The 27,623-nt window shown below is 39.0% G+C and overlaps 1 protein-coding gene across 4 annotated transcripts in view; it reads left to right on the forward strand.

The window, feature by feature from the left end:
* The window catches only part of Rps6kc1 (ribosomal protein S6 kinase C1), a 174,312-nt gene that overhangs the window by 112,767 nt on the left and 33,922 nt on the right, over positions 1–27,623 (forward strand). For all 4 annotated transcript variants that reach the window (XM_023710212.1, XM_023710208.1, XM_023710209.1 and 1 more), the window contains 2 exons: positions 18,398–18,445; positions 19,818–19,950. In XM_023710212.1, the coding sequence (XP_023565980.1) occupies positions 18,398–18,445; positions 19,818–19,950 (181 nt within the window). The remainder of the gene's footprint in view (positions 1–18,397; positions 18,446–19,817; positions 19,951–27,623) is intronic.

Below are 27,623 nucleotides of genomic sequence, written 5' to 3' on the forward strand. Positions count from 1 at the left end.
TTTATAGAACAAAGCTAAAGCTGTGCTGGGAGAAATTTGTAGTAGTAAGTGCTCATGTCAATAAAGAGGAAAAGTCACAATCGATAACATAAGATTTTAACCTAAGAAACTAGAAAAAGAAGACAACAGACCTGAATCAAGCAAGAGGAATGAAGTAAAGTTCAGAATAGACATCAATGAAAACTGTAAATGAAAACCATAGAGAAAATAAAATCTGGAACACTAATCTGGTTCTTTGTGAATATCAATAAAATTGACAAACTACTGGCAAAACTGACAAAAAGCAAAAAGAAAGAAGACCCAAATTGCCATCATTGCAAATGAAACAGGGAAATATCATGCAGACATCAAAACCCTAACAAGGGAATATTACAAACAAGCCTGCACATGTAAATTTGGTAATTTAGATGAAATGGACCAATTCATAGAAAAGCACAAACTACAAGGCAGCATGAAATAGAAGATTTGAATAGCTCTAGAACTGTTAAGGGGATAGAACATACAATTAAAATATTCCTAACGTGGAATGTTGAGGCTCATCTGGGTCACCAGAGATCCCAAGCCTTCAAAGAAGAGTTAGCACAAATTTTACATGGTTTCTTCTTAAAAGTGGAAGAAGTGGGAACAATTCCCAGTTCATTACAAGGCCAGTTTTGCTCTGATAACAAAATAAAAGTGGTATATATCAGAAAACTACAGACCAATACATAAATGTAGATAAAAATTCCATCAAAATATTAGCAGAAATTAGCAATATCTAAAAAGAATTAAGTACTGTGATCAAGTGAAGTGGATACAAAGCTGAAAATCAGTCCATTTAATTAAACCATATTAACAATATAAGGAAAGTCACATGATCACATCAATAATGCAAGCATTTGAAAATTCAAATCCAGTTCATTTAAAAAAAGCCTCTCTAAAAGCTGGAAATGGGGAGAAGCTTCCTTAACCTGGTAAAGAACAGCTCCGGAAACCTTAAAAGGAGCATCATACTTAATGGTGAATGTCTAACTGCTCTATCTCTTTTATTCAACATATGACCCAAAGTTTCAAACAGTGCTATAAAGGAAAAAAAAAAGGCATTGGGATTGAAACAGAAGGAATTTACTTGTCCCTGTGTAAAGGTAACATCATAATGTCTACACATAAGGAATTAGGCTGGACATGGTGTCTCAGTAATCCCAGCACTGTCTAGGCTGAGCCAGGAGAGTCACAGTGAGTTTGAGGCCAGCCTGGGCTACATAGTAAATTCAAAGTCAGTCTGAACTACATAGCAAGATGTGGTCTTAAAAAACAGAACAAATCAATCTACCAAAGCACTAAAGTAAATTTAGCAAAGTTTCTAAATATAATATATAATTAAAAGCCTATTTATTTCTGTACACTGGCAGCCTGTGAAAATTAGAATTAAACATATTGAATTACTTGGCATAGATCTAACAAGATATGTACAGCACTATTGTGGTATACATTTCATAATATGGATGAAAGAAATCAAAGTGCTGTGTAATTGAGGAAACAGGTTTATAATCAAATAATGCCTATGTAAATTCTCCTGAAACTGATACATGGTTTTAACACAATTCCTCAAGTTCACAGGGTATTTTGTGGAAATAAACTAGATTATTCTAAAATTTATGTGGGAAATTACAGGAATTAGAATAGCTATAAATCATCTTGAAAAAAAGTGTTATAGTTACTGTACTTCATTTAATATATATTTTTTTTCTTTCTGTATTTAAGGCAGGGTCTACAGGGTCTCACTTTATAGATCAGGCTTGTAGTGATCCTCCTGTTTGCAGCCTCCCAAGTTCTGGGATTACAGGCGAGCACCACCATGCACAGTCTCAAGCGTTGTCTCAGTGGGCCCAGGGGTGGGGCCAGCATGGCACACCAGGGAACTCTGCTTCATTTTTTGACTTATAGCTACAACAATCAAGACCATCTATGGAGAGATAGCTAGATCAGTGCAGTAGGATAGAGAATGCAGAAACTTCCCCATAATGTTGCCAGGTGATTTTTGACAAAGGTGTAAAGCATTTAGTGTAGGAATAGAAGTCTTTTCAAGAAATACTGCTAGAGCAGTTGGATATCCTTTGACTCCAGCATGAACCTTGACCTGATTCTTGCATATTATACAAAAATTAATTCAAAATGAATGAAAGATTTAAATGTCAAGCTGTAAAGTCAACAAGAAAAAAAAAAGAACTCCAGGAGGTAGGCCTTGGTTTACCGAGAGTATTATATTTAACATATTATATTGCCCTTTCAGTTTCTTGATGTTCACAATTTTGGTCAGCATGTCATTGTTGTCCTTCATAACTGCTTAATAAACTTATTTTTAAAAAAACATGATATGGGCTGAGGAGATAGCTCAGTGGCTTAAGCACCTGCCTGTCAAACACAAGGTCCTGAATTCAATCCCTGGTATCAAAAATAAATAAATAAACAAACATGATATGGCTGAGTCCTATTGGACTAATGTTTAGCTAAAATGACCATTGCAGATCTATCCCCTGCCTTGGAGTTCTAATAGTTATATTCAATCCATTTTGCCTTACCTGGGTTTCATAATAAAACTCAGGCAACTCAAATCATTTGTAAGATTAAAATTTAAACTGTTTAAAAAATTTCGTGCTTAAAATGTACTATTATTTTCCTATAGTCTGACTTTTCTGATTTACTGTTGCTGCCATAACTATTTATAAAACTGATGGCTTATAAAATGAGCTTCCAAGATGGATGCCTCTCTTGCTTAACATCTTATATTACCTTCACATAGATTTTAGGACAAAGTTCATCTTCCTAAGTAAGCATATGGAGCCCTTATGGAGCCCATATGACCAGTCTCTCCTTTTTCTATTGATTCTCAGCTGAGTTTCCCCACCCCCACCCCAAACCACCAGAGCCACATACTGGGCTATCCTGTCTTTTTTTAAATTAAAAAAAAAAAAAAAATTAAAGAGAGTACAAATTAGAATTAAAACAAAAAATTACAAGTGATACAGAATTTCACTTAGCAAAGTAATACAAATTTCACAATATTTGTTGTAATACATGTTGTTGTCTTCCAACCAGTTATTCAAATTACCACATAAATGCATGTAAAATTGGAAGAAAGAAAAAAAGAAAAAAAAGTATTAAGAAATTAAGAAAAGAAAAAGTACAAACTGTTGAAAAAAGGAGATTAAACAAATTCAATATTATCTGCTCCTTTCCATAGATCAGCAGAAATGCACAGTATAGTTGTCCAAACCATCCTGCTTACATACATAGGTAAATCTCTTTCCCCCACTCCCTTTCCTGTCTTTCTCCTCAGCACAGTAACTCCTTTTGAATAAGTTGATTCCCTTTTCTCAGTATCTGTTGTATCTTTCAGATTCCATTTTTCTCTTTCAGGTTCTCATGCTAAGGAGACAATACGATGTTTGCACATGTGGGCCTGAAGGCATGTAAATGTGTTGTGTTTTGCCCATCCTTCTGGAGTGCCTTTCTCTTCACTTAACTCCTTCTCATCCTTCATGTTAGCTTCTCTTAGAACCCTCACTTTTCTTGGCTGTTTGATCTAAATTATCTTTTGCTTCTGTCCTTTTAGTTACCTTGACTTCTGTGTCATGTTGTGCAGTGGTCTTGAGGAGGCTTCTTTGCCTCTTTCAGAGCCTTCAGATTCCTTAAATGCCCACGAGTGTGTGGGGTGACCAAAAACCATGGTGTATGCTTAATTAAGTTAAAAAATTGTTTACTGTAAAGTATGGATTATCTTTCTTTTTAAAGATTGATTGATTGATTGATTGGTTGATTTGGTACAGGGTCTCACTACATAGTTGAGACTCATAGTGATCTTCCTGTCTCAGCTTTCTCAGTGCAGGGATTATAGGCATGTGTCACCATGCCCAGTTTCAGTGGCATGTGGTACTGGGGATCAAACCTGGGTCCTTGTGCTTGCCAGGCAGACGCTTAGACCACCCAGCTATGTCCCTGGTCCTGGATTGCCTTTAATCCCCCTCAAAATACCCTCCTTGCTTCAAACACACTTCTTTTCTTTCTGGTACTAGGGATCAAACTCAGGACCTCCCACTTTCCAGGCAGACACTTATGCTGCTGAGCTATCTCCCTGGCACTCTTGCCACTTTTTATGAAAGGTATTTCATACTGGTTTATTAGGGATGCTTTCACTCCTCAATACACCTTATACGTTTCTCATACCCTTCTTTGCCTTAAGAGTCTATCTAGTTCTGAAGGGTTAGTGTTACCTTTAGTGGCCAACCTTCTTCAGAACAGGACCCATGGACACACTCTGGAACTTCTTCAAGGGCTTCTTTAATTTCATTTGTTCCTGATAGATGAGAATAGGGTTCACACTTTCCAAAGGGCCAGACCTGCTTTTTTCACTTTTGTCCCAACTTCCGGCAGGCTATGGTAAACATCTCCCAAAACTTTCTGTGCAAGATTGTTGATTTTCACTGTTCCAGTACCACATTCTGTGGCTGTCCATTCATGTGTTTCTAAATTTAGGTGCCAGATGCAGAGTGGGTCCTGTGCAAAACCTGCCCTCAGCTGCCAGGGCGCAGCACTCTTGGCCACTTGCAGTGCTGTGTTGGGGGTGGGGGTGCATTGTGCTAGGCTTATACCACTAGGCCAGAGAGGTTAGGCCCTTCTTGTCACTTTCTGAAGCAGTTCTGTAAGTTTTCTTTTTGAATGTTTTCGCACAGTGTGATAAAAAATATAGTAAATACTCTGCTGAGTCCATTCCAAAAGAAAGCCAGCCTCCTAATATTATTGTGATGTGTCCACATCTACCTTATTCACTGGATCTGGTTCTGTGTGAATTCTGGCTCTTCCCAGAGTCAAAATGAGCAGGAAGGGTAAATGTTTTGAACTGATTGAGGACATTGAGGCAGTCATAATGGCACAAGTGAAGACACTTAGGAGAGAGGACTTCCAGCACTGCTTCTTTAGTGGTCTTGGAAGGTTGAAGCAAGACTGATGGGAAAAGTGTGTTCAAAGCGAGGACATTTTGAAGGGAATTAAAATATGTGGGTCTTTCACTCTAATACATTTTTTAAAGAAGGACTTAACATTCACTGTGGTTTTTGATCATACGGCCTACTTATTTGGTGGTGCTAGAGATGGAACACCAGACCTTGAACACTCTGGGCAAGCACGCTACCACTGATCACATCCCTGGCCCTAAGCAGACTTGCTGTGAGGGAATTTGAAGGGAGCAGAAGGAGACAGTGTGCAGGACGCTTGTTGAGCTTGGAGTCATGTGGGAGTCTGCCCTGCACTCTCGGCATCAGAGCAACAGTGTATTGTGGACCCAAGACTGCCAGAGCCGTCCTGCTCCCCCCACTGGCCCAGCCCTCCCTGAAGCACCACTACGTGTGGCGAGCAGGCGCAGCCAGGGAAACCATCACATTGGAGAAAGAGTGCTGTACCTTTGTGTTTCATATGTTCTTTAAAATTTGGGGGAAGTTTCCAAAAACATGAATACATTTTGTAAGTCATATTAAAATGCTGTTAAAGTTTAATCAGTATTAGACTGTAGCTCCATCTGCTACAAAAGTACAAACTCATTAAAAACATTTTAAAATAAATGTTTAAAGCTTCCTTGCCCTGGAAACATTTTTCCTGTTTGCAGTCAGGCTGCCTTGACTTGGGCAGCGCAGGTGGGTGTGTACTGCACTGACTGACTTGCAGTTGTTGTCTCTGTGTCCATGATCATGAGAGAGGGGATCTGTTGTCTGTTTTCGCAGTGCACTTACAACACAGTGTAAAAGAGAATTGTGCAGCTGTATTTGCTACTCCCTAGAGAATTAGCAGTTACTCAAGTTGATACATATTTTTAGAGCACCTCTAGCATGAGAATAAAAATATTAAACCGGGCTATGAATGGATGGTGAGATAGTTTACATCAACATTAGAGTATTAGGTTTTTCTAGCAGATGCAAATAAAGACTTTAAGCTGAGTGTCGTAGACTATACCTTCAGTTGAATTATTTTTCATCTAAATATAACAATGTCAAGTTTTCATCTCAAGTGGATTTAAGAATCTAAGCTAGAGATACAGAATAAATGGATTCACTATGGAATTGAATGGCGTGAGTTGAATTTAGGCCTACAAACCCAGAACTTTGGAGTTTTCACCTCTGTGTAGCATAATCTCTTTATGGCCTTGGGCAAGTTCTTCACAAAAACAGAAAACAGACAATCAGTATGAGAATGACAAAGGTGTAGAGACCTAGCTTTTAAAGCATTTGGATTTGAGAAGAGCTTCCTAAGTGGTTGTTTTTCTAGCTCTTTAGCAATTCTGCTTTAAACCCAAGTTCTCTGTCTTTTATATTCTGCCTTTTGCTGCATTTATATCGAGTTTCCTTACAAAGACACACCACGTCCTTTGGAAGCAGGTTGTGTGAAGTAATAGATGTATAGGCTAGGATTTGAAAAAATACACAAAGTAAAACTCCTTTTTCATATATATAAAAGGCATTTCTGTGATAGATTTATTGTTCACTAAGTCATTAACCTCACTTCCTAGTAAGAGACATCAGGGAGGCAGGCTCACATTCATTGACACTTGACTCATGAATATAAGAGATTTTGAATTCATGTTTGTGGCTGAAATAATTACTCCCTGGATTACTTACTAGAGAATAACCTGTGTTTTGCATGAGTTAGGGGAGAACTAGGGTTAGTTATTTGCCCCATAATCCAGCTGCTTGGCCAACCAATTTTTAGATGGGAAGTAGACAAACATTTAAAAAAAAATATTTTATTTAATGCAGTTTTAGGTTCACAGCAAAATGGAGAGAAAGGTACAAAATTGAGAGAAAGGTCTGCAGGCTGCCTGCTTCTTGAATCATACTGGTCCCCAACCTCTCTGCTGCTTCACATGCACAGCTTCCCCCATTATCAAAGTTCCCCACCAGCACAGTACCTTTGTTAAAGGTGATGTGTCCACATTGGTTTTGGTGTATCATTGTCACAGTCTGATTGAATTAAGTTTAGCCTGAGGAAGCCTCTGTACCTGAGTCCTTATATAAGGAACTGTAGCCTAACTTATTATAGAAACAGATTGAAGAAATAACTTACTAGTACCCTTTGTTCATCAGCTTTCTGTCACTGTGGCAGAGTAGCTGAGATAATCAATTTAAAAAAAAAAGAAATGTTGATTTTGATTCACAGTTTCAGAAATTTCAGCCAGTGTTCAATTGGCCCTGTTGCTTTGGGCCGTGTAGCCCAATACATCGTGGTAGACCACATGGTGGAGGAGGCCTCTTCACCTCATGGTAGCTGCGAAGAAAAAAGAAAATAGCACAGTGTCTCCTGCATGGGACACTCCTTTTTTTTTTTTTTTTTGGGACACTCCTTTTGGCTTAACCTCATTTTACCTGTTGAAAATCCCACTATCTCCCAACCATACCATGGGCTGGGGACAAAGTTACAATACTTGGACCTTTGTGGGGAGTGAGGGACACTCAAGATCTAAACTACATACAGTGCAAAATTTGTAACACTTAGCTGAGTCTCAGCCAATTGCAGTACTCAGTTGCTGAAGGCCAGGAGATGAGACCGGGTACAAATACAGCAGATGCTGAGCTGCAGCCTTTCTGACTGCCTCTGAACCTCACTTCCTTTTTCTGCCATATGTGCTGCTTGGCATGTTGCTCTGCGGAGTTCTCTGACCCTGTTCTGATTCTACAGGCTGCCTGCTTCTTGAATCATTTCTTGTGTAATTCAGCTCTGCTGAATTAGTCTAAGGTTTGAGTTTGAGTAGTCCTGAGTACACATAGGCTTCACTTTTAGTGTAGTACACATTCTGCATGTTTGGACAAGTGTATGATGGTGTTGCAGCCACCACACAGTATCATTCAGAGTACCTTCCCTGGCCTAAACCGTCTCTGTGCTCGGCTGCTCCCATTCTTCTTCCTCAGCTTCTGATAACTTCAGAGCTTTTTACTGTCTCCCTAGTTTTACTTTTTCCAGAATGTCATGGAGGTGGACTCATACAGTATGCAGCCTTTTCAGATTGACTTCCTTCACTCAGTAATTTACATTTAAAGTTTCTGTTTCTTTTCATGGCTTGGTAGCTCATTGCCCTTTTTAGTGCTCAGTATCCTTTTATTGTATTGTACCAGTTTATTTATCCATGTCCCCACTGAAAGACATCTTGGCTGCTTCTGAGTTTTGGTGATTTTGAATAAAGCTGATACAAAGCATTCATGTGCAGATTTTCCTGTGGCCATACCAGTTCCTTTGGGTAGCTACTGGGGAACACAGTTGCTGCATCATACATGACTGTGTTTAGTTTTGTAAGAAACTGCCAGCCTGTTTTCCCACGTGGCTGTACCATGTCGTTCCCTCCACAACACGTGAATGAGAGTTCCTGTTGCTCTGCTTGCTCGTGCTCATCGCCATGTGGCATTAGTCTCCTGGGAGTTTGGTCATTCCAATAGAGGTGTTTAATTTGCCTTTCTGTGATGATATATAATGCTGAGCATTATTTCCTGTGCACTTTCCCCCTCATCTTTGGTGAGGTCTCAGTCTTTGCCACATTTTAAAACTTAAATTTAAAAATTGTAATTGGTATGTGATAATTATGTATTTATGGAGTACCATTTGACATTTCAGCACATGTATATAACATATAATGGCCAGGTTAGCGTAATTGATATAACCTCAGAACGTTGATATAACCTCGGACATTTATCATTTCTTTATATTGAGACTATTCAAAATCTACAGATACTAGCTGTTTTGAAACAACATAATTATTTGTTGCCAACCATTGTTGTGTTATTTTGCCATAAAATATGAAGAGTTATCCTACCTATTCCACTTATTAAATGCACCTTTCTGCTAACCATCCCCTCTGCATTGCTACCCCTTCCACCTAGGAACTGCTACTCTACTCTACTTCAGTGTGGTCAACTTTGTAAGCTCAGTGTGAGAAGATGTAGTGTTTGTCTTGTGCTTAACTTACTTCGCTTCCTGTAGTGCTCTTCAATTCCAGCCATGTTTGGGACCATTTTGGATTGTTTGTTCTCTAATTTTTGAGTTTTAAGGGTTTTGTATATTTTGGATAATAGTATCCTTTATTAGATGTATCTTTTACAAACATTTGTCAGTGTTTTGTCTTCGCCTTCTCTTGATGTGATCTCAGTTACTTTTCTCCTGTTACTGGGCCAAGATATCGACACCCAAAATTCAGAAAGGAAAGGTTTATTTATTTCACAGTGAGTGGAAGTTTCAGTCCATACTCAGCTGGCTCCAAGGCAGAGGGCAGCAGAAAATAACGAAGAGCAGAAGAGGAGCAGCACCTGAGGCATCTATCAAGCCTCTCTCTTCCTTCCACACCTACTGCGAAGACTGGAGCTTTCCCAAGGAAGTGGTGGTGGCTGCTGCGAAGCTCTGAGCGCCTCCAAAGTGGCGCACTGTGCAGCTGCGAGGATTGAAGTCCGCCAAGGAAGCGGGGTATGCAGAAACTTCCTCAACCCCTGTATATACCTCTTTTTTGTGCGGAGTTGCTCTAGGGCGGGCCCCACACCTTGGAGCATGGAATCACCAAACCCATCCAACTAAGCTTCCCACAGCTCAAGTTGACACAGTGTGTCAACCACCACAGTTGAGTTTGTCAGAGCAGAAGTTGTTAACTTTTAATGAGATTCATCGGTTATTCATGGGTGGGTTGTGAGTTTGATGTTGTATTTAACAAGCCATTACTGTATTCATGGACATCTGGGTTTTTTCCATAGTATTTTATAGTACTTTTTACATGTAGGCCTGTGATCCACATTGAGGTAATTTTTGTGCAGGGTGTGAGGTTTGTGCATAATTTCCCCATTTTTTTTTTTGCATGTGGATATTCTGTTGTTCTAATACCATTTCTTCAAAATTGTGTTTTTTGTATCTTTGTGAAAATGAGCTGGGCATAGTTATGTGGGTCAGTTTTGGGGCTCTCTGTTCTATTGCCTTGATTTATTTTTCTTTTTGGGGCACCACTGAATTTCAAACACAGGACCTTGGGCATAAGGAAGCTGCATCCCCAGACTATTTGTCTGTTCTTTAGCAAGTACCACCCTCTCTTCATTCCTGTAAGTTCATACTAGTCCTGGAGCTGGACAGTGTTAGTTCTGTTTGTTGTCCCCTTTGATATTGTGTTAGCTGTTCCAGGCCTCTTGTGTCTCCATGTATCCTTAAAATCAATTTGTTGCTTTCTGCTGCAGAAACATTAAAATTGCTCTTTATTTTTTCTGATCCTAATATTAGTTAGAGAAAAAACTTTGTGAACCATGTTTTACTGCCCTGTAGGGTAATGAAACAATGTGCAAATGATTAGCTTTTGAATTTTGAGTAAATTATATTTGCAAATCTGTTGTAATAGTAGCAAAATATACTTATTTTCTTTTTCTAGTATTATGACTCATAATATATTCATAACATTTCTAGAAAGATAAGTTATTCTGGTAACATTTGCACTATTTTTAGCCATTATCCCAATGACACACTGTGATCTTTAAAAAACATTATGATTATTATTCTAGTTACTAAGCATTCACAGGTATCAATTGAGTTCACATGGGGCATTCACACACAATGCAGTATTATGTTAGATTATGGAAACCATATATAGTTGCCCTCAGCAGGTTATGGTTATATTACTGAGGTTTAAAAAGATGGTAGGACAGGTGGGCTTTATAATGACAATTGTTACAGTACATGAATGTTTTAATAATGCCCTGGTTTTAAATTAATTTATAACTAATTCCCTTTGGAAGTCTTGAAGAAAAATAAAATCTGGCTTAAAATTAGAATTAACCCAAGCTCACCGCATCTCTTGCCACTTCAAAATCAAGATTAAATGACATATTTTATATAATTTTCTAAAAAATATTTTATATATGGATGGTCTTCTAACTACATTTAAAATATTTAAAGGCAGAGAACAAAGATGAAATGTAAGAAAATTTAATATTAGTGAATTTCTTTTAAGATGAGTATTTTGGTTATTCAGTGTTAATATTTAAACAAAGTTAGGTTCATGAGATTCTGTTTTTATAAGCCACAGTGGCGTTCTGTTTTAAGGTGTTGTGGTTAATGTGATCAGTACCTTAAGTGGAGATATCCTTGAGTAGCTCGAGCTCAGGTTTTTAAAGTGGTATTTTAATAATGGTATTTTGGTAAGTACAAAGACATCCCTGCATAACTAGACATCAGGTTTTTTAAGTGATGTTTTGATAACCCCGGGAAACAAGCCTTTGGAAAAAGCACCCTATTTGTGACTGCATGAACAATAGATACCTTTATTATTATTCATAGATTGAATAAACTTTATATTTTATATTTCATTGTACCCAGCATATGTGATCTAAAATCTGATTAATCTATATTTTTAAAAAGAAAAATCATCACATAGTGACTTCGCCTTATTGCCTTCGTAGCAGTGTTTCCATTGCCTTTTTTGATCAGCGGTTAGAGTCCCCTGTGACCTTGGTGCCTTTTCTCTGGGTGGCTGCGATGGTTCGTGCTTTGCGTTTTCTGGTTGCTTGCCTGTTGCCCGCCTCTGGGCTCATCGTCCCCCTTATGCTGACTTAGGCAGGATTTCTTCAGTCTCTTATCTTGGTGCTTTGATGCATATGTTCTGAAGGTGGCCACAGCGACTTCGGGTAGCAGCAGATGGTAAACCTTCAGGCTGCCACCGGCTATACTGGTGTTAAGTTGGAAAGTTAACGTTTGATGAAGAATTGGTAGTGCATATGAAAGCACTTTCACTGCTGAAATACCTTTTAATTAAAAAATTAGCATACTAAAACCTTTTGCAAATGTCTGGGTATTTAAAGAAAATGAAAATTAGTTGTTTTTTTGTAAAGTAGTTATTTACCAACTTTTATTTATGTTCCTTGTTCTTTCTAACCTGGATTTTTCCTGTGCCCTTACCCCACTTTGGCAATAAAGAGGCTAAGGTACCTAGATAAACTGAAGTAGGAGATGTTTTCAACAGCTTGGATAAATATTTATAAAGTATACTTTTTTTTCTTTTTGGTTTTACTTACTAAAAAGAATCATAGATTTGGGTTACTACCTCCAAATAGTCCTAATAGATTTGGTCTGTTATCTTCAACCTTTGAAGATATTTCTGGGTTAAATAGAAGCGTTGGAAACTCAAACCTACTTCAGAGAGACATTTTCACTTTGTTGTAAGTTACATGGTGATTCTTGGCTTTACCGTCCACTCCCAGGGCGATACCTGTTTAGACTGTTTACTTCGTCGTAATGTGCTATGTTGGAAGCTTCAGCACAAGTAAAGCACTGGCAAGATTCCCATTCCCAAGGGTGTTTATTTTTTGTTTTTGCTGTTGTTCACCTTAAATCCTAGAGATTCCCTTTATGTTTTTTGGTACTGAAAATAGATGGCTGAGAGCTGGGGGGGATAGTATCCTTTAGCTAGTGTTATAAGTCCCCATGCTAAATTTCACCTTTCCAGCTTCTCTTATCATCAGTGACACAACTTTTAGGAAACCAAGAACAGATTGGCGTCTCGGCACTGTGGGCGCATGTCCTTTGCTTTGGAGTCGCTGTGCAGTGGTGTAGGGAATGTCACAGCCTTCTGGTGCCAGGCAGCAGTGAGATCCATGGGGAGAGTTGTTGGTCTGAAAGGGCACATAATACTGGTGCTTTCTGCCAGTTGCAGTTTTACAAGAGCTGCCTTGTGAGTAAGGTGTGGAGTTAGAAACACATTTTGAGTATCCTAAGAATACAAAATGAGATCTTTTTAAAAACAGAAAACAAGAATAACCCTTGATATCAGATGATATTAGAGGTGGGAAGCACAGTTTTAGTATTCTAAACTTGTGTGTTGTTCAAAACCGTTTCTACAGAAGGATGACATTACCAGCTCCTACTGTGGCAACATGAGGTTAGTTAAAACTCATGTAACGGTGTTAGGTTGAGTGTGTGCTAGTTTTCAAAGACAGTGTAATAAGTACAACCTTATTCATCTGATACTTTGGTAAGAAAATCTGTCTTACTTGCAGAATTGAGCTTGTGCATTTTTTGTGGTTCTTTATTGTGTTTACCTTCCCTTTCCAGGATGCTGATTTAGATGTGAATTCCCAGCAGTGGGACTTGCACTGCTGAAGTCCCATTCCGCGTACATCCAACAAATGCGAGCAGTGCTGTGACCCTGAGAAGGGGCTGACCCTGCTTGTCCAGTGCAGCCATCCCTGTGGGCTTCTCTTAAGCATTTTCTTAGACTTTTATTAATTGTTCTGGACTACTGTGAACAGCCTTCAAAATAGAGACAGATGTTCCCTTATGTTACCCAGGTTCTTCCCTCCCTCTTCCTGCCTCCCTCCATCTCTCCCTGTCTCTTTCTCTCTCTTCCGAACTTTCAGACTTCCAAGGTCAACATTTACATTAAATATCCCTGAAGCTTCAAGCACGAAGGGCAGCAGTCGGTCCCAGCTACAGAGGACTCTTCCTCCTTCTCACCATGCTCATGGCACCCTTGTAGTAGCATATTACCTTTCTTTTCTTGGGATTTGTTCTTAACAGATTTATTCTTACAAATTCAAGATTCTTGGAATTTGTTCTTTATTTTTACATGCTTAAAACATCATTGGAGTTTTGGGTGTGCTTTCTATACTGTGTCTTTGCAGGGTGGTGTCTGGTTTCATACTAGGTCTTATTTATTCTGGTCAGCAAAAAAGACAGCTCTCTAATGCCCTGGAACTTTTCCTGCTGCTGTTAGGAAAAGCAAGTGGCTAGTTGCACTGTGAGGGCAGGACCAAAGATCGGGCGAAGCTAGTACTGGAGTGAGCTCTGCCCTTCCCCCACTGGGAGCAGTGCCCCTCTCTATCAGCATGGGAAAGACGGAGTAAGCGCTTCTGTGAGGCCATATGCTAATATGGTGCTGATAAGTGAGTGTGGAAAATGAAAGGGAGAAATGCCTTCATTGTATTCTCTCAAAAGGTATACTGTACAAGGTAATTATTTCATGACAGTTTTAGTTGTAGCACTTGTTTTATCATGAAATAAAAGATGGTTTTAGGAGCCTTTTATTGGAAAGACAATTGTATCAAATTAGTACAAATTAGATTTTTGTCTTTACAAAGGTGAGCAAACCCATGAGCAGTTTTTAAATTGATGTGTTCTAGTCTACAAATGAACAAATTCTGTTTGAGGGTTAAAGAAGCTATTATTTTGTCCTTTATGCTGACAGCTTCATTACAGATTGGCCTACTGTTGGCATTTAAAAAAAATGTTTGGCTCCTTACGATCTTTGTGCATGCAACTATAATATTAATGCAGCACCGTAGCACTGTTCATTAAGAAATGACTTTAAATGAGGTTGAAGCGTGTAAATTTGGAAAGATACAGATGTTAAATGCAGTCGTTTCTCTTTGTGTACAGCTGTATGGCTAATAATTTCCAAGTGGCTAAAGCTCTTGTTAGCAGGGGTGCTGGTGTGTTAAGAATGGCTCTATAAATAACTTTAAGAACTGAAGTTGAAGGTGCTTCTTTTAAAGACTATTGTTAACTAAACATTATTGCCAAACAGATGGAAAGCATTCACCAGCCTGATGTTTTTAGGTCTAATTATATTATCGCTAGCCCTGTACGGCTCAGTTGAAGAGGTGTATCCAGAGGCCAATTTATAATCATTTAGCCAACACCTGTTTGGGAGAAATTGACAGTCAAAGGGCACATTTTAAAAAAATCACATATGTTCTTGTGTTTATTGCCTCAATGTGAACGGTGTCTAGTTGCAAACAAACTTGGTAGAAGAAAGTAAATGTAAACAACACAGCACTTTCCAGCCCTGCTTATCCATCTTAATTTGGCCATTTTATCTAATCTGCTTCATGCTTCATGACTAAGTGAGGCCAGCAAAGAGGTATTATTCCTGAGTTATGCCGGTGTATTCTGTTCAGTCAGTGGAGAGGCTTCATTTCCTCATACAGCTTCGGTGCCTTGTGCCGAGTGACGTGCTTCCTACTTAGAGCTTTTCTTAGTCAGGTACCACTGGTTTTCTGGTGAGTGATCTAAAAGAGTCACAACTTGACATAAAAATAAATGAGATTTGAGGAGCACTAAATACCATCCCAGATTCAACAGGTGCTGTTTGAGCCTGCCTCTGTACAGAGGAGGCTGAAAGGCCTCTATTTGCATTCATGATATAAGTCCACTGATGCATCCCTGTGCCGCGGAGGCTTAAGGTTTATGGTGAGTCTAGCTCATTGGGCAGATCACGAGAGAATAGGTCTGTCCTTCTGCAGTAATAAAAATCCAAACCTTTCTTTGGACAGATGATCTCACTAATACTTTAATTATAGCATTTTTCCTTCTGTCTTTCCTTCACAACTGAAAGGTTTTTATGTAGAATCCCTATTTCTTTTTGCCCCTTATTAATTTTGGGCAGGCTAGCTTCTGTCTTCCACATTCACTCCTAAGGCAGTACTGCCCGGGACGTCTCACCTTCAGCAGCCATTTCCCAGCCCTTGGGCTGCGTGTTTTCTTTTAGGGGTTTGCACAGATGTGACTCGTAAGTGTTTTTTTTCTCCAGATTCAGATTCACTATGTTTTCTTTGTATTTTTCTCATTACACTTTAGGCTGTTCTCTTACCCACCCACAATATTTCAACTATGTATAACTTTCAGTGTTCAAACATAAGTAATAGGTCATACTGTTTTTGTACAGCGTAGCTGCAACTAAAGAGGAAGGATTCTGGGGCCAGATTGCCTGTGTTTGAATTTACTTCTACCACTTCTTAGCCTTATGAGCAGGGTAAATTAAGTTTCATGCAACATTGGAATAAAAGAGACCTACCTGTTTGGTTATTGAGAGCATTATGCGGTTTAGGTTTTCAGAGCCAGCACAGTGCCTTGGAATAAAGGAATGGTGCCAGCGGGCACACTCTTGTGCCTTCATCTTTTGTCCTGTGGACTAAGGCTTAGCCCTGCCTTAGTCTTCTCTAAGTTCCATTCCCATATTGCTTCTAAGCTTTTGAGAGACCTGAATTCACTTACTACATATTTCTGAGCATTAACTATGTCTAAACAAAGCATAATGTGATGCAAGAAATAGTGCTTCTGCTCCCCTGCTTTCCTAACAAATCATTGCCAAGTTAGCAGACTCAAACAGCCCAGCGTGTTATCTGAAAGTTCTGTATACCAGAAATGGGCTACAGGCTTCACTGGACTACAGTCAAGGTGTAAGCTGTGTTGCGTGCCTGAGTGGAGTCTCTGGAAAATCTGCTTCTGAGCTCCTCTGAGGTGTTGGCCGAATGCTCTTTCTCTAGTTGTGGGTCTGAACTCAGTTTCCCTGCTGGCTGTCCACTGAGGGCTGGCCTTTCCTGCTAGAAGTTCCTGGGGTTCTTTTTTGGGTTTGCTCTGAGTTCCGAGACACTTCCCTTTGGGTTCTTGCTTTTGGGTGTCTAGATTCAGAGCCAACAATCACACAGCCTTCTTATACTCTGATCTCTGATTTACCTTCCTGCCTTCTTCTGGCAGGAGACCCTTTTCTGCTCGTAGAGGTGGATGTGATCCAATAGCACCTATCAAGGTGATCCTGGGTAACTTCCTGTAATCTTCTGATTACACCTGCAGAGTCCTTGAAGCATATCTGTGAAGAGCTTGAAGTCAGGTTGGGGATACATGTGTGAAAAATAAGCCAATTTAGAGAGCTAGAGATGCCATCAAAGAAGTCAGCTCTATGCTAAGTAGGAGAATAAAGGAAGAAAGCTGCTAGTGCTGGAGACAGAGGGACATTTGCTGGGAATGTGGAGAGATGAGTATTTGTCACTAAGTGGCAGGGGGGAGGTTCAGAGAGAAGCAAGGTGACAGAGATAACAATAGTAACCACTGGCTGTACTTCGCTACAACTACCTCACTAAATCCTCACAAATGGTGCATAATAGTATCTGCTATTATAGCTTCTACACTTTATGAAGCTACAATGTCTTCAGTGTATACAATAGGAATGATAAAGTTGTGTTGTGGAAGGGATTAACATCATTGGTTAACATCATTACACATTAACATGGTTAACATGTAGCACATAGTAGTAGGTGCTTACAGTGTGACAGGTGAAAGTAGAGCATGGTTAAGAGAGTTGCGTGTGAGGAGACTTGGTCACTGGCCCTGAAAATAGGAGATGGCGACCTCAAAGTGACTCAGTTTAGGACTTGTATGGAGGGTGGGTTTACTCAGTACCGGGGGAGGAGGAACAGGGTTTTGTGGCTGCCTTTGTGCTACAAAGGCAGACCTGAAAAGCAGCAGGGGAGACTGACTGGGCCTACAGGACTCAAGTGTCTGCCATCTGGCCCTTTGAGAAAAGTTTGCCAGCCTTGGCCACAGTGTGTAGAAATAATGAAAAGGATATGTGGTAGTGTGATTTCTTGCCTCTGTTCACTCTTAGCCATCAAGCTGGGGGTGTGTGACAGTTCAAGGGGGGGGCAGAATGTGAGATTATGAAAGGTCTTGAAGTCATTTTGTGGAGTTAGAGTTTTCCTCTCAGAGGAGCTGTGTGATCCAATTTATGTCTGAAAAAGAAAACCTTGGCTTCTATTTTGAGATGACGCTACAAGGCCCCAAAGACAGAAGCCAGAGGTCAGTTGGAAAGCCAGTGCTACTGGTGAGTGAAGACTTGGTCTCTGCGTGGGGTGCTGAATTCATTCTGGATACATCCTTGGGATAGAGCTGATGGGATTTGCTGATAGTAAGAAGAGGAGTTGGGGACAGTCCAGGCCAGAGAAATAGTACCATACAGGTGTCGAGGCAGTGCTAAGAGCTATAATTCCTAAGACCACTGGGTATCAAGTGGCTACATAGGAGGTTTCAAGAAGAATGTTGAGACTTGAGCTATTTTTAAAAACTGCTTCCTCCTTATCTTGTATGTTCCATGAAGAAAAAATTCTTTAGCATGTTTCCACCTGCTTGAGTCACTGGATGTACATTTATGACTGACACATCAGGTGGATGTGCCACTGTGTGGAACTGTCCCGTGCTTCCTGATGGGATAGTCATGCATATACCACGGGTGGTATATCTCGCCTGGCAGCGAGACATATGAATTACAGCCCTATTGTGAGCATGTTATATTTTCTCTATGTTTAAGAAATGCCAAAAATATGGCTCCTTTAGAAAAAGAAATCATAATGAAGTCTTTGTTTTTTGTACCAGAAATCAAACTCAGGACCTGGCTTGTCAGGCAGTTGCTTACATGCCGTCTGTTATGGATGAGACTTTTGATCCTATGAGTTCTGACTCTTAAAAAAATCTATTGAAAAATTAATAATTTGGGGGTATTCAATTATACTTCCCCCACAGACTCTTCATTTTCAGAAGTTGTTAATTTTTTATTATGATTAAATTATTACTCATGTCTTTTATGTAGGTTTTACTTGTTATGGACACAAGGACAGAACAGACATTCATCTTAAAAGTAAGTAGGATTTGCATATTTAATGAATTGTAAAATTTATGTTCAAATTATACTTTTGAAAGGAAAGAAATTTAATTTTTTTGCATGGGTGCTTGACTTCTTTTGTTTATGGTGAACTTTTTTTTAGTCTTTTTATCACAGTTAATATAAGTGCTGTGGCATACATTTAAAAATAGTTTTATGCTATAGAATGTGGAGGAAATAATTTGGATAAATGAAAGATCATTTTTTGTAGTTTACATCTCAAATGCATTTCATACAATTTGTGAAGCTCACACACACTCTTGATTATGATTGCATTTCTTTTTTTTAAATTTTATTTATTTATTTGTGTGTGTGTGTGTGTGTGTGTGTGTGTGTGTGTGTGTGTGTATGTGGCCAGCTCAGTCCACCAGGGGGCGGGGCTGGCTGGCATGTGGTGCTGGAGGATTGAACCACCGTCGCTGTGCTCTGCTAAGCTTATTCTAAGTAGGTGTTTTAGACCACTGATCCATCTCACCAGCCCCTATGATTGCATGTCTTAAGAACTGAAATTTTGTTACAGGTGTTGGGGAAAACATTTTCTGTATCTCTGGTCCTCTTCTGATCTAAATTCAACTTGATTCAATATATACAGTAGTTTAATTTATAACTAAATGAATAAGATAAACTCTGAATTTTATACTGTTGAAATTGTTTTTGGAATGAATTGTGATAGCACGTATCCTAAAATATCCTAACTTAAAACATCTCCGTAGTATCCAGAAGGTGATTAATTTTGTTTGTTTGGTTTTTTTTTTTTTTTTTTTTTTTTTTTTTTTTGCCAATAAGGCATGGCAGTGGGTCACATTGACATATACCAAAACACTTTTCTTATTAGTATTACATTCTATCATTGATAGTTTGCTGTTTTTAAAATATAGAGTAACCCCAGAAAACACACACACCTTTTTCTTTTGGAGGAGACTGTCATAATCTTTGTTCTATTTTGAAATAGAATTTAAATGTGCTGGTTTAATCTAGGAATATCTTTTATGTCTGGAATTTGAACATGTCTCCTGCTTTAAAAGATGTACATAAGTAAAATAAAACTTAAAAGGTCATAGAGAAATAACTGCATGTCATCCTGATGACTTAGTTTGAGAGCATCTCTAATAAAAACACTGACCCACGTAATTGATTTTAATGGCAGCTTTGTGGCATCTTCCGTTCTCTGGATTCGGGCCAGATGCCATCAGCGCAGCCTCCAGGGACTGAGGGGCATAGAGCAGCAGATGAGTGGTTTCTCTGAAGCCTGGAGTAACTCGGATAGATTAGTTTGGTTGATAAACACAGAGCACAGCAGGCTCCAAAGGCAGCTGAGGGTACAACTGACCTTTTTGTTCTCTGTCAGGGTCTGAGGAAAAGCAGCGAGTCCAGCAGGAACAGAAAGACCATCATCCCCCGCTGCGTGCCCAACATGGTGTGTCTGCACAAGTACATCGTCTCAGAGGAGTCAGTGTTCCTGGTGCTGCAGCATGCCGAAGGTCGGTGCGCTCCTGTCGCTTCTGCCCTGGATGGTAGCACCTGCTGGCTTGGTTGCTCTAGCGTCCTCCTTACCCGTCATTTCCCAGGCAGACAGAATATGTGAACCCCACTAAGAAACTGTTGTTCGCTCCTCTGCCTATCTCCCTACTTTGGGTTTTGAGGGAAATAAAAAGCCAGGCAAAGGGCAGAGTTCACAGGATGAGCATATATGCCCTTCCTTACCCTGCTCATAGAGTTAGCTCTGTGTGACTGCGTGTTAAGAAAGTTGTATTGTAAGGGTTTTATTTTGTTCTCTTGTCTCTACTAAGAAGACACATTTGTGTTAGATGACTAAAAGAAGAACATCCCCCTGAAGAGTTAATTAGTCATCTCTTTTTTATAGAAGGCAAGGTATTTGCTTAACAGTTGACATTACTTGGCTATTCTGATCTGAGTCTTTATGAATACAGCCATTGGCATCACATATGGGTACAAAGCAGAGGCACAGGGCTCTACTTTGCCTTCAGACTGTGAAATTTCAGCTCTGAGTAGAGGGAACAGGTGGCAAAAAATTATTATGTTTTGATTTGGCTTTGCCTATTAACACATGAATTTAAATAGTCTTATTTAGAATGGCTAAATACAGCACATAAATAGAAAGTCACTATATACACACATGCACACATATATTGTTTCTTTTTTTTTTTGCTTTTAAAAATAGTATTCTTAAAATAGTAAGAAAAATGACTTAGTATATTTCATGATGGTTTTACTGTTTTTATGTGATTGACTGGGAATGAAGAACTTTTGTGCTTTCCCAATAGGCATAATGTCTGAATTTAATGCATTTTCTCAGGAAAAGAAGTCACTGTTTTCTGGAATGAGGTCTTATGATAACTAATGCAAGATTTTTGATGGGGCAATAAACTATTAATATTGTTTATTGTGAAGTACAGCACAAGATAACCACAGATGGAGGGAAGACCTCCATATGCAGTATTTAATAGGAAATTCAGAAGGGGCTCTGTGGTCTCACAGGTATTAAGAGAGTTAATTGCGTGTGTGAATTGGATAACTAATTCACCTTTGTTCAGACATTATAGACAGCTTTTATCTGAGGATACCAGTGCATTACAGACATTATTGAATTAGAGGTCATGTCATCTGATAGCGAAATACAGCCACCTCTGGTGTGGAACAAAATAACTTGCGTAGTAATAATCCATAATAATTTAGAACAAGGTCAGTAGGATGAATGTAATTATAGTCAATAGTGTATTACCCAGGGTGGATTATTCATGATGGAGATTATCTGGCAGATTTTCAATCCTAGCTTGCCTCTGTTGTTTGCTGCTCTACCTTCCTCTTTCTCCTCTTCCTTTTCCAAATCACACTTCTATTTTCCTTCTGCCATCTTCTGATCTCCCTTTATACCTCCCATAGCTAATAACCTCAGCTGACTTTCATGTGATAGAACAGCTTTATATTGTCTTTATGTCATAGACATAGGACTTTCAAGTTTGCCTCTGTTTTAGATCATCTTTGCCAAGTATCTTTCCCTTTACCATTTCTGACTTTGAGTGACTACAGTTTGAACTTGGCAAGGTTGCCTCTTTAGACTTTCTTTAGGTGAGCTATTATTTAATTTTAAGAAGTTTCATTAATATTAAGATAGTAGTTTATAGTGCAAATAGGAACTCTCATTACATTTATTATTCAATAAACTTGCTGAACTTCTACTCTTTTAGGTTAATAAGCCAGGAAAAGAGCCCACCCTTTTGAAATTTAAATTATTTTTCTGGAGATCAAATAGAAAAATAAAACAGTAGAGGGGTGTATACTCATAGGTATTACCCTGGACTTTAACCTGAGGAAATACAAGAGACAACAGTGAGAGGCCACTTTAGATTACATCATATAGGCTCTCTGAGGAAGTGACAGTTAAAAAGTTCTGAGTGGCAAGAGAAACAACCACTTGAATGTAAGGTCCAGTCCAGGGAGAAGAGTGGAAACAAACTTGTAAGATTTGATGAACCAGAAAGGAGACTGCTTGCCTGAAATGTGGGAGGGAAGGCACTGTTGCTCTGCAGTGGCTGGGAAGCCAGCAGAGCCTTGGGCAGCAGGGTGAACCCTTGGGCCAGACTTTGGCCAGGGACAGTGGGAAGCCACTGGATGTGTTAGGCAGCGACGGAATCTGATGTGCAGTTTGAAAGGTTGCTCTGGTGTTGTGTGTGGTGTGTGGGTCATGGATGGTGATGGTCTGGCCTTTTGCGGTCCTAGTGCAGAGGTCCTGGGGGTAGCTTTAGTTAGCTGTGTGGTGCTCAAGATCAGGGGGAGAAGAATCTGTGCTCATTTCCCTGACTTGTGTGCATGGTAGAAGGAACTGGATGCTAAATAGGTCGTTACCTTTGTCGATCAGTGCCTGCTAGGAGGATCATGGGCTAGGGCTTTTGCATAGGTCATAAAAAAGCCACTTTTGTATATATAAATATTTATTACTTAAAAAGTAAGCTTGAACAGTTGTTTTCTCCATAATATAGATGCATGAATATTTATGATTTGTATCTTTAGTTACTACTGCTTACAGAAATAGTTTTTATTTACAGGAGTCTCATAGACTTATTTTTTTTTTTTTTCTATTTTTGATCTGTTCAGTTAGAAATTCATTGAGAGCTTACTGGGGCGCAGGCATAGTTCTGACTTGGAGGGCACAAAACAGAAGGTCTTGCTCATGTGGAAGTTATGTTGAATGATAGAGGAGGAGCAAACACAAGACCTTATCCATAGGCATTGTGGTGAAAAATATAGAAAAGAGGAAAGAAACGCTGGAGGGGCAGGGGTTTGGTTTTCTGTGTAAGATGGTGGCCTCACTGGCCGAGGTACACCCCCGTGGTCATAAAGGGCACTGGCAGAACTGGCCTTATGCTCTGCATGAGATAGGAAGCCCCAGCAAGTGCCGAGCAATGGAGCGACAGCGTGAGGATCCCTGTGTCGTGGGGAAAAGCAGAAGGTAGGCAGCCAAAGGCAGCAGCAGGGAGACCAGCTTGGAAGTTGTCGTGAAAATGATAGTGCTTGGACGCTGTGTTTGTATTCGCCCATTTTCTAGTGGTGCAACAAAATGCTGGAGGCTGAGTAAAGAAGAGAGGTTTATTTAGCTTACAGCTGTGGAGGTTCCAGGCCGTAGTGCCATAGTCTGCTCAGTTCTAATGAGCACCTTGTGCTGACTGGCGTCATAGAAGTTTTCTCTGTGTAAACATACACTCCCTACTCTTTGCTTTTCTTAATGTTGAGTGGTTCTTCTATACTGCTGTATTGCATTAGCTCATCTTGGCAGTGTGCTCTGGGCACCTCTCCTTAGGAGTTTCTATACGTCTGTCTTCAGGGAGGCAGGATTGTGGAGTTTAAGAAGGCTTGTGGGCCAGGCCCTGGGAGCACAAATGCTGCTTTGCTATTGCTAGTTGTGAGACCTTGGGCAAGTTACTTAATCTTTCTGTGATTCTCTTTCCTTGCTGTAAAATAGGATGTAATAATTAGCTACTTCATTGGGTTGGTATGCAGATTTAATAGTTGGTAAATAAAAAGCACTTAGAGTAGTACTTGGCATGTGGTGAGTGCTATGCATTTGCAAATATTGCTATTTTTGCCCCATCCAAAATATAGATCCCCCCCAAAAAAAGAACAAGTAAGACCCCTCCATTGAGATTTTGGGCAGGGCTCTGTATATTTTTATTTTGTTTCTTATTTTTTTGAATTATTTGTAGGACAGATTCTTTTTTTTTAAAATTTTATTTTATTGAGAAACAAATATCAATGAGACAGTTTCAGGACTGATTAATAGGACAGTTTCAATAATTAATACATTGTACATTGTTATCTTCTTAGTGGTTATCCATAGTATAAAATGCAGAAGACTATCCTATCCAAACACTATTAGTACAAATCTTTCTTCTCGTTGAATTAAGCGAAAGTAGCTGTATATCTATCCTATTTTGCATATGCAGATATAAAATGGTCCTTCCTTTGTATCCCCTTTTTTTGTTTAGTCCTGTCAGAGATGGGTATTCCATTGGCATCTAAATACTATAGGTGCGTGAATTCAGCAAAACAATCCAACACAGTCCAGCAGTCCACGATAGTAGTGGGTTATCTGCAGAAGTTGTTGACTTGAGCCTTTCACAGCTCAACATATTAATATGGCTTTACTTTATATACCTCGCTTTTATACTTTTCTGCTGGATGGTTAAGACCAAGATAAAACAAGACCTGTATAATAAGAAATGTAACTTTTGTATCTGATAAGGTCAGTCAAGTACCCTCAGGATTTATCCTGTAACCCTGTACCACAGTTTGCAGATCCTTTGTCACTGTCAGCCATGTGGATGAGTCATGGCCATTGCTTGATGTAGGACAGATTCTTGAAATGGAATTTCTGGGTTAAGAAAATATTTCTCTCATTGCTATACCAGTATTTTGTTATACATGCTGAATTATTTTAAGTCTTAATTCTGGTCAAGCAAATTAACACATTTACTGTATAATCTTTTAGAAAACCAATAAATTAAAATATGAGAGACAAAAAGTTTATTTAAAACCTCATGTGATACTATTTTTATGACTTAAAATATGTAGTACAGTTATGATTCAATAATTGAAATTTATATGTTTCAAAGGGGCTTAGAAGAATAAAATTACAAATACGTTAGTATTAGCTATTTATATTCTGTGATGTAGCAGTAGCAGGATTTTAAAAGCTAGCATTACCGTTGTTACAGTAATCATGTGGATGTGTAAGTTTCTCAGGCCTGATTGTAGCTCTGCAGAAAGCAAAAGCCTGCCCAGCTTTTGTGCTTAAGGAATTTCAAGGGCAATAATGTGTTCTTGTGGATAGTGATTTTCATGATTTTACAGCTGAAAGGGATGAGATATAACCAAAATTTTGTTTCTTTGGTTACACACTGAGCATTAGGTTTTACTGGGCATGCAACAGAGAATGAGAGAGAGTTAAAACAGTTTTGTTTTTCCCCCTTGAAAATAAGTTTTTATAATTCATGCTAGGATACTTATTTAGGCTGGGAAAAAATTCCATGAAGAAAATACCAATGATCACATTTAAAATTTTTTATCCAATACTGAAGGCATTGGAAATTAAATAGGTTGCCGTTTTGATTAATCCAGTTGCTAAACTTGCCAATATCTGATGTGGGCAGATTGCTGTAAAGATGATAGTGTTATGAATTGCTTAAAGGAGCTGATTCTGTTAAAGCAATTTAACAACACATAGCAAACACATTAAAATTATTCATGCTTCTTGGTTCAGCATGCTTCTTGGATTCTGTCCCAACAAAATAATCAGTGATGTCAAATATTTGTATGTAAAAATATTTATTATTATAACTCTAATAGTAGAAGACTAGAAGCAACTTGGTTGTCCAACAGAGGAACATTTAAATACATCATAATACCCACCACGTGGATATGTAGTGCAGCCACCGAGGCTCACTTTTTAATGAAAATTAGAATATGTTCACAAATTGTGAATAAGGAACTGAAAATAAATATAGTAGTGATTTAATAATGTTTATCATTAGATGGTGGGATTATGGCTGATTTTTATTTTTGCTTTTGTATTTTCTGAAAATGTTGCAGTAAAACTTTTAGTTGTAGATAGAATGAAAGTTTGACCCCTCCTAAAATAACATTGTTAGTACTTACAGACCCTCTTTATTGAAAGATTTAAAAAATTTTGTAAAGATATCATCATTTTATAACTCAGTGTATTTTTATTATTATTTTTGTATTTTAGGGAATGGTCTACAGGGTGTTCAGGGTCTCGCCACTAGATTGGACTCATAGTGATCCACCTGTTTACAGCCTCCCAAGAGCTGGGATTATAGGCTTGCACCACCATGCCCAGTCTCAATCACAGTCTCAGTGTACCCTGGGGGTGGGGCTAGCATGGCAGGCCCCCGGCCCCTGTTCCTGCTTGCAGGTGCTTTAATCCACTGTGGTATTTGGCCAGCCCTATAACTCAGTTTAATAAACATTTATTTAATATCTGGTTTATATGGTGGATAGAATGCTGCTTGTAGTTGTTAAGACCTTGCGGTCTGGTAAAGGAGATAACAGAAACATAGAAGTAATGTTCACGTGAAGTGGAATGTTGTAAATGTCCTATGAGGGTTGAAACAATATAAAGGACTCAGAGAAGATAGGAATTATCTGCAGTGAAAGGATACAAAGAAGCTGGCCTAAGAGAGCAAATTCTGAGGCACCTTCAAGATTGGATAGGATTTTGGCAAACAAATGTTAGAGAAATTAGTATAGAAAACAGTTCTAAGTGTTGAATATAGTACCACAAAAGCCCAGCCTGAGTTCTTTGGGGAAAACACAATTTGAAAGAATTATGTAAAAAGGGGAAGACCCAACCTCAAGTTAATACTGTATTCCTCCAGGGCTCAAGTGCCTACGTGGAGCTGGTACGTGATTCAGAAGGTAGAGAGGATTTGAGTTCCTGAATGGAGAGTTGGTGTGATAAAATTGGTGCTAAAATGGAAGATTAGTTGGGGGCAATGAGTGTGCCAGGATGACAGAGCAGGCACTTCAACTAGGACTCCAAGAGTGTTCAGAGTTTTCAGAGAAGAGGCTATGTGGGAGAAGCCCTGAATGTAGACTTGGATACTTGCCATGTAGGAAGAAGAAAGAAGAGAGACAAAGTTTAATCCACTTTGGGGGGCAATAATAATTTAAGTACACTGAATTTTAGATTTTAGTAGCTCATCCAGGTGCTGTTGACCTTAGAGTAAATGAAACTTGCCTTAAAACTGTCCTAGGTAGTGTTTCTTGCTGGCCACTGCAAGCTTGCGGTGTCTCCATGGGATGGCGTGCCTCTTAGCGTGCCGTCATCTGATGTGACAGCTTTGGGCAGGTGTCTGCCATGCCCTGCACACTGAACAGAACGTTAGTGGGAAAAGAGAAAATGAATTTGGTCTTTTCCTCGATGTAGTCATCATCTAGGAGAATTGAAAATCACTAGTGCTGTTTTACTTGGATTGCATTAAGAATTTCAGCTTTGGATCTGGGCATTTGTTATTAGAGTGCCATAGTGTAGGCGTTTGTGATAAGAAGAATGTGGTTCTGTTGGCAGAAGACAAAAACTAGGGAGTCAATCCTTAGCTCTTCTTGTGAGACTTCATGTGAGTTCTTAGTCTTTAGCTTGAACACACTGAATACATGCTAAAGAGGACAGAAAGCAATTAGCTAAGAAAAAATGTGAAGGAAAATTTGTATCCATACCACTGTTACCAAGGAGGAAGACGAGCTCATTGGTAGAAAGAGATGTGTGAGAATCCTAGGACTGATATCATGATAGCTTTTTATTGAACATTTATGCTAAGGTGCTTTATGTACTTACTGCATTTGTTGAAATGAAGAGACAAATTTTTTGGATGCTTCTTTCAGTTTTTACATATGCCAGTTGACTATCAGTGATTATTTTTCCAAAGATTTAGCTGCCTTTGCTATATGATGCTTAATACTAGCAAAATCAAATATTTTCTGAAAAATTATATTCTTTATATGATTGTGGGGATTTATTTTTAATACATTATTAATACATTTCCATTCTTGGACTTACAGTTTTATGTACTTTCACGAAGTATGCTGCTGCCCTTGCTTTTTTTTTTTGTTTGTTTTT

This window comes from Octodon degus, unplaced genomic scaffold (assembly GCF_000260255.1).
Source record: "Octodon degus isolate 3935 unplaced genomic scaffold, OctDeg1.0 scaffold00017, whole genome shotgun sequence".
Classification (NCBI taxonomy): domain Eukaryota; kingdom Metazoa; phylum Chordata; class Mammalia; order Rodentia; family Octodontidae; genus Octodon; species Octodon degus.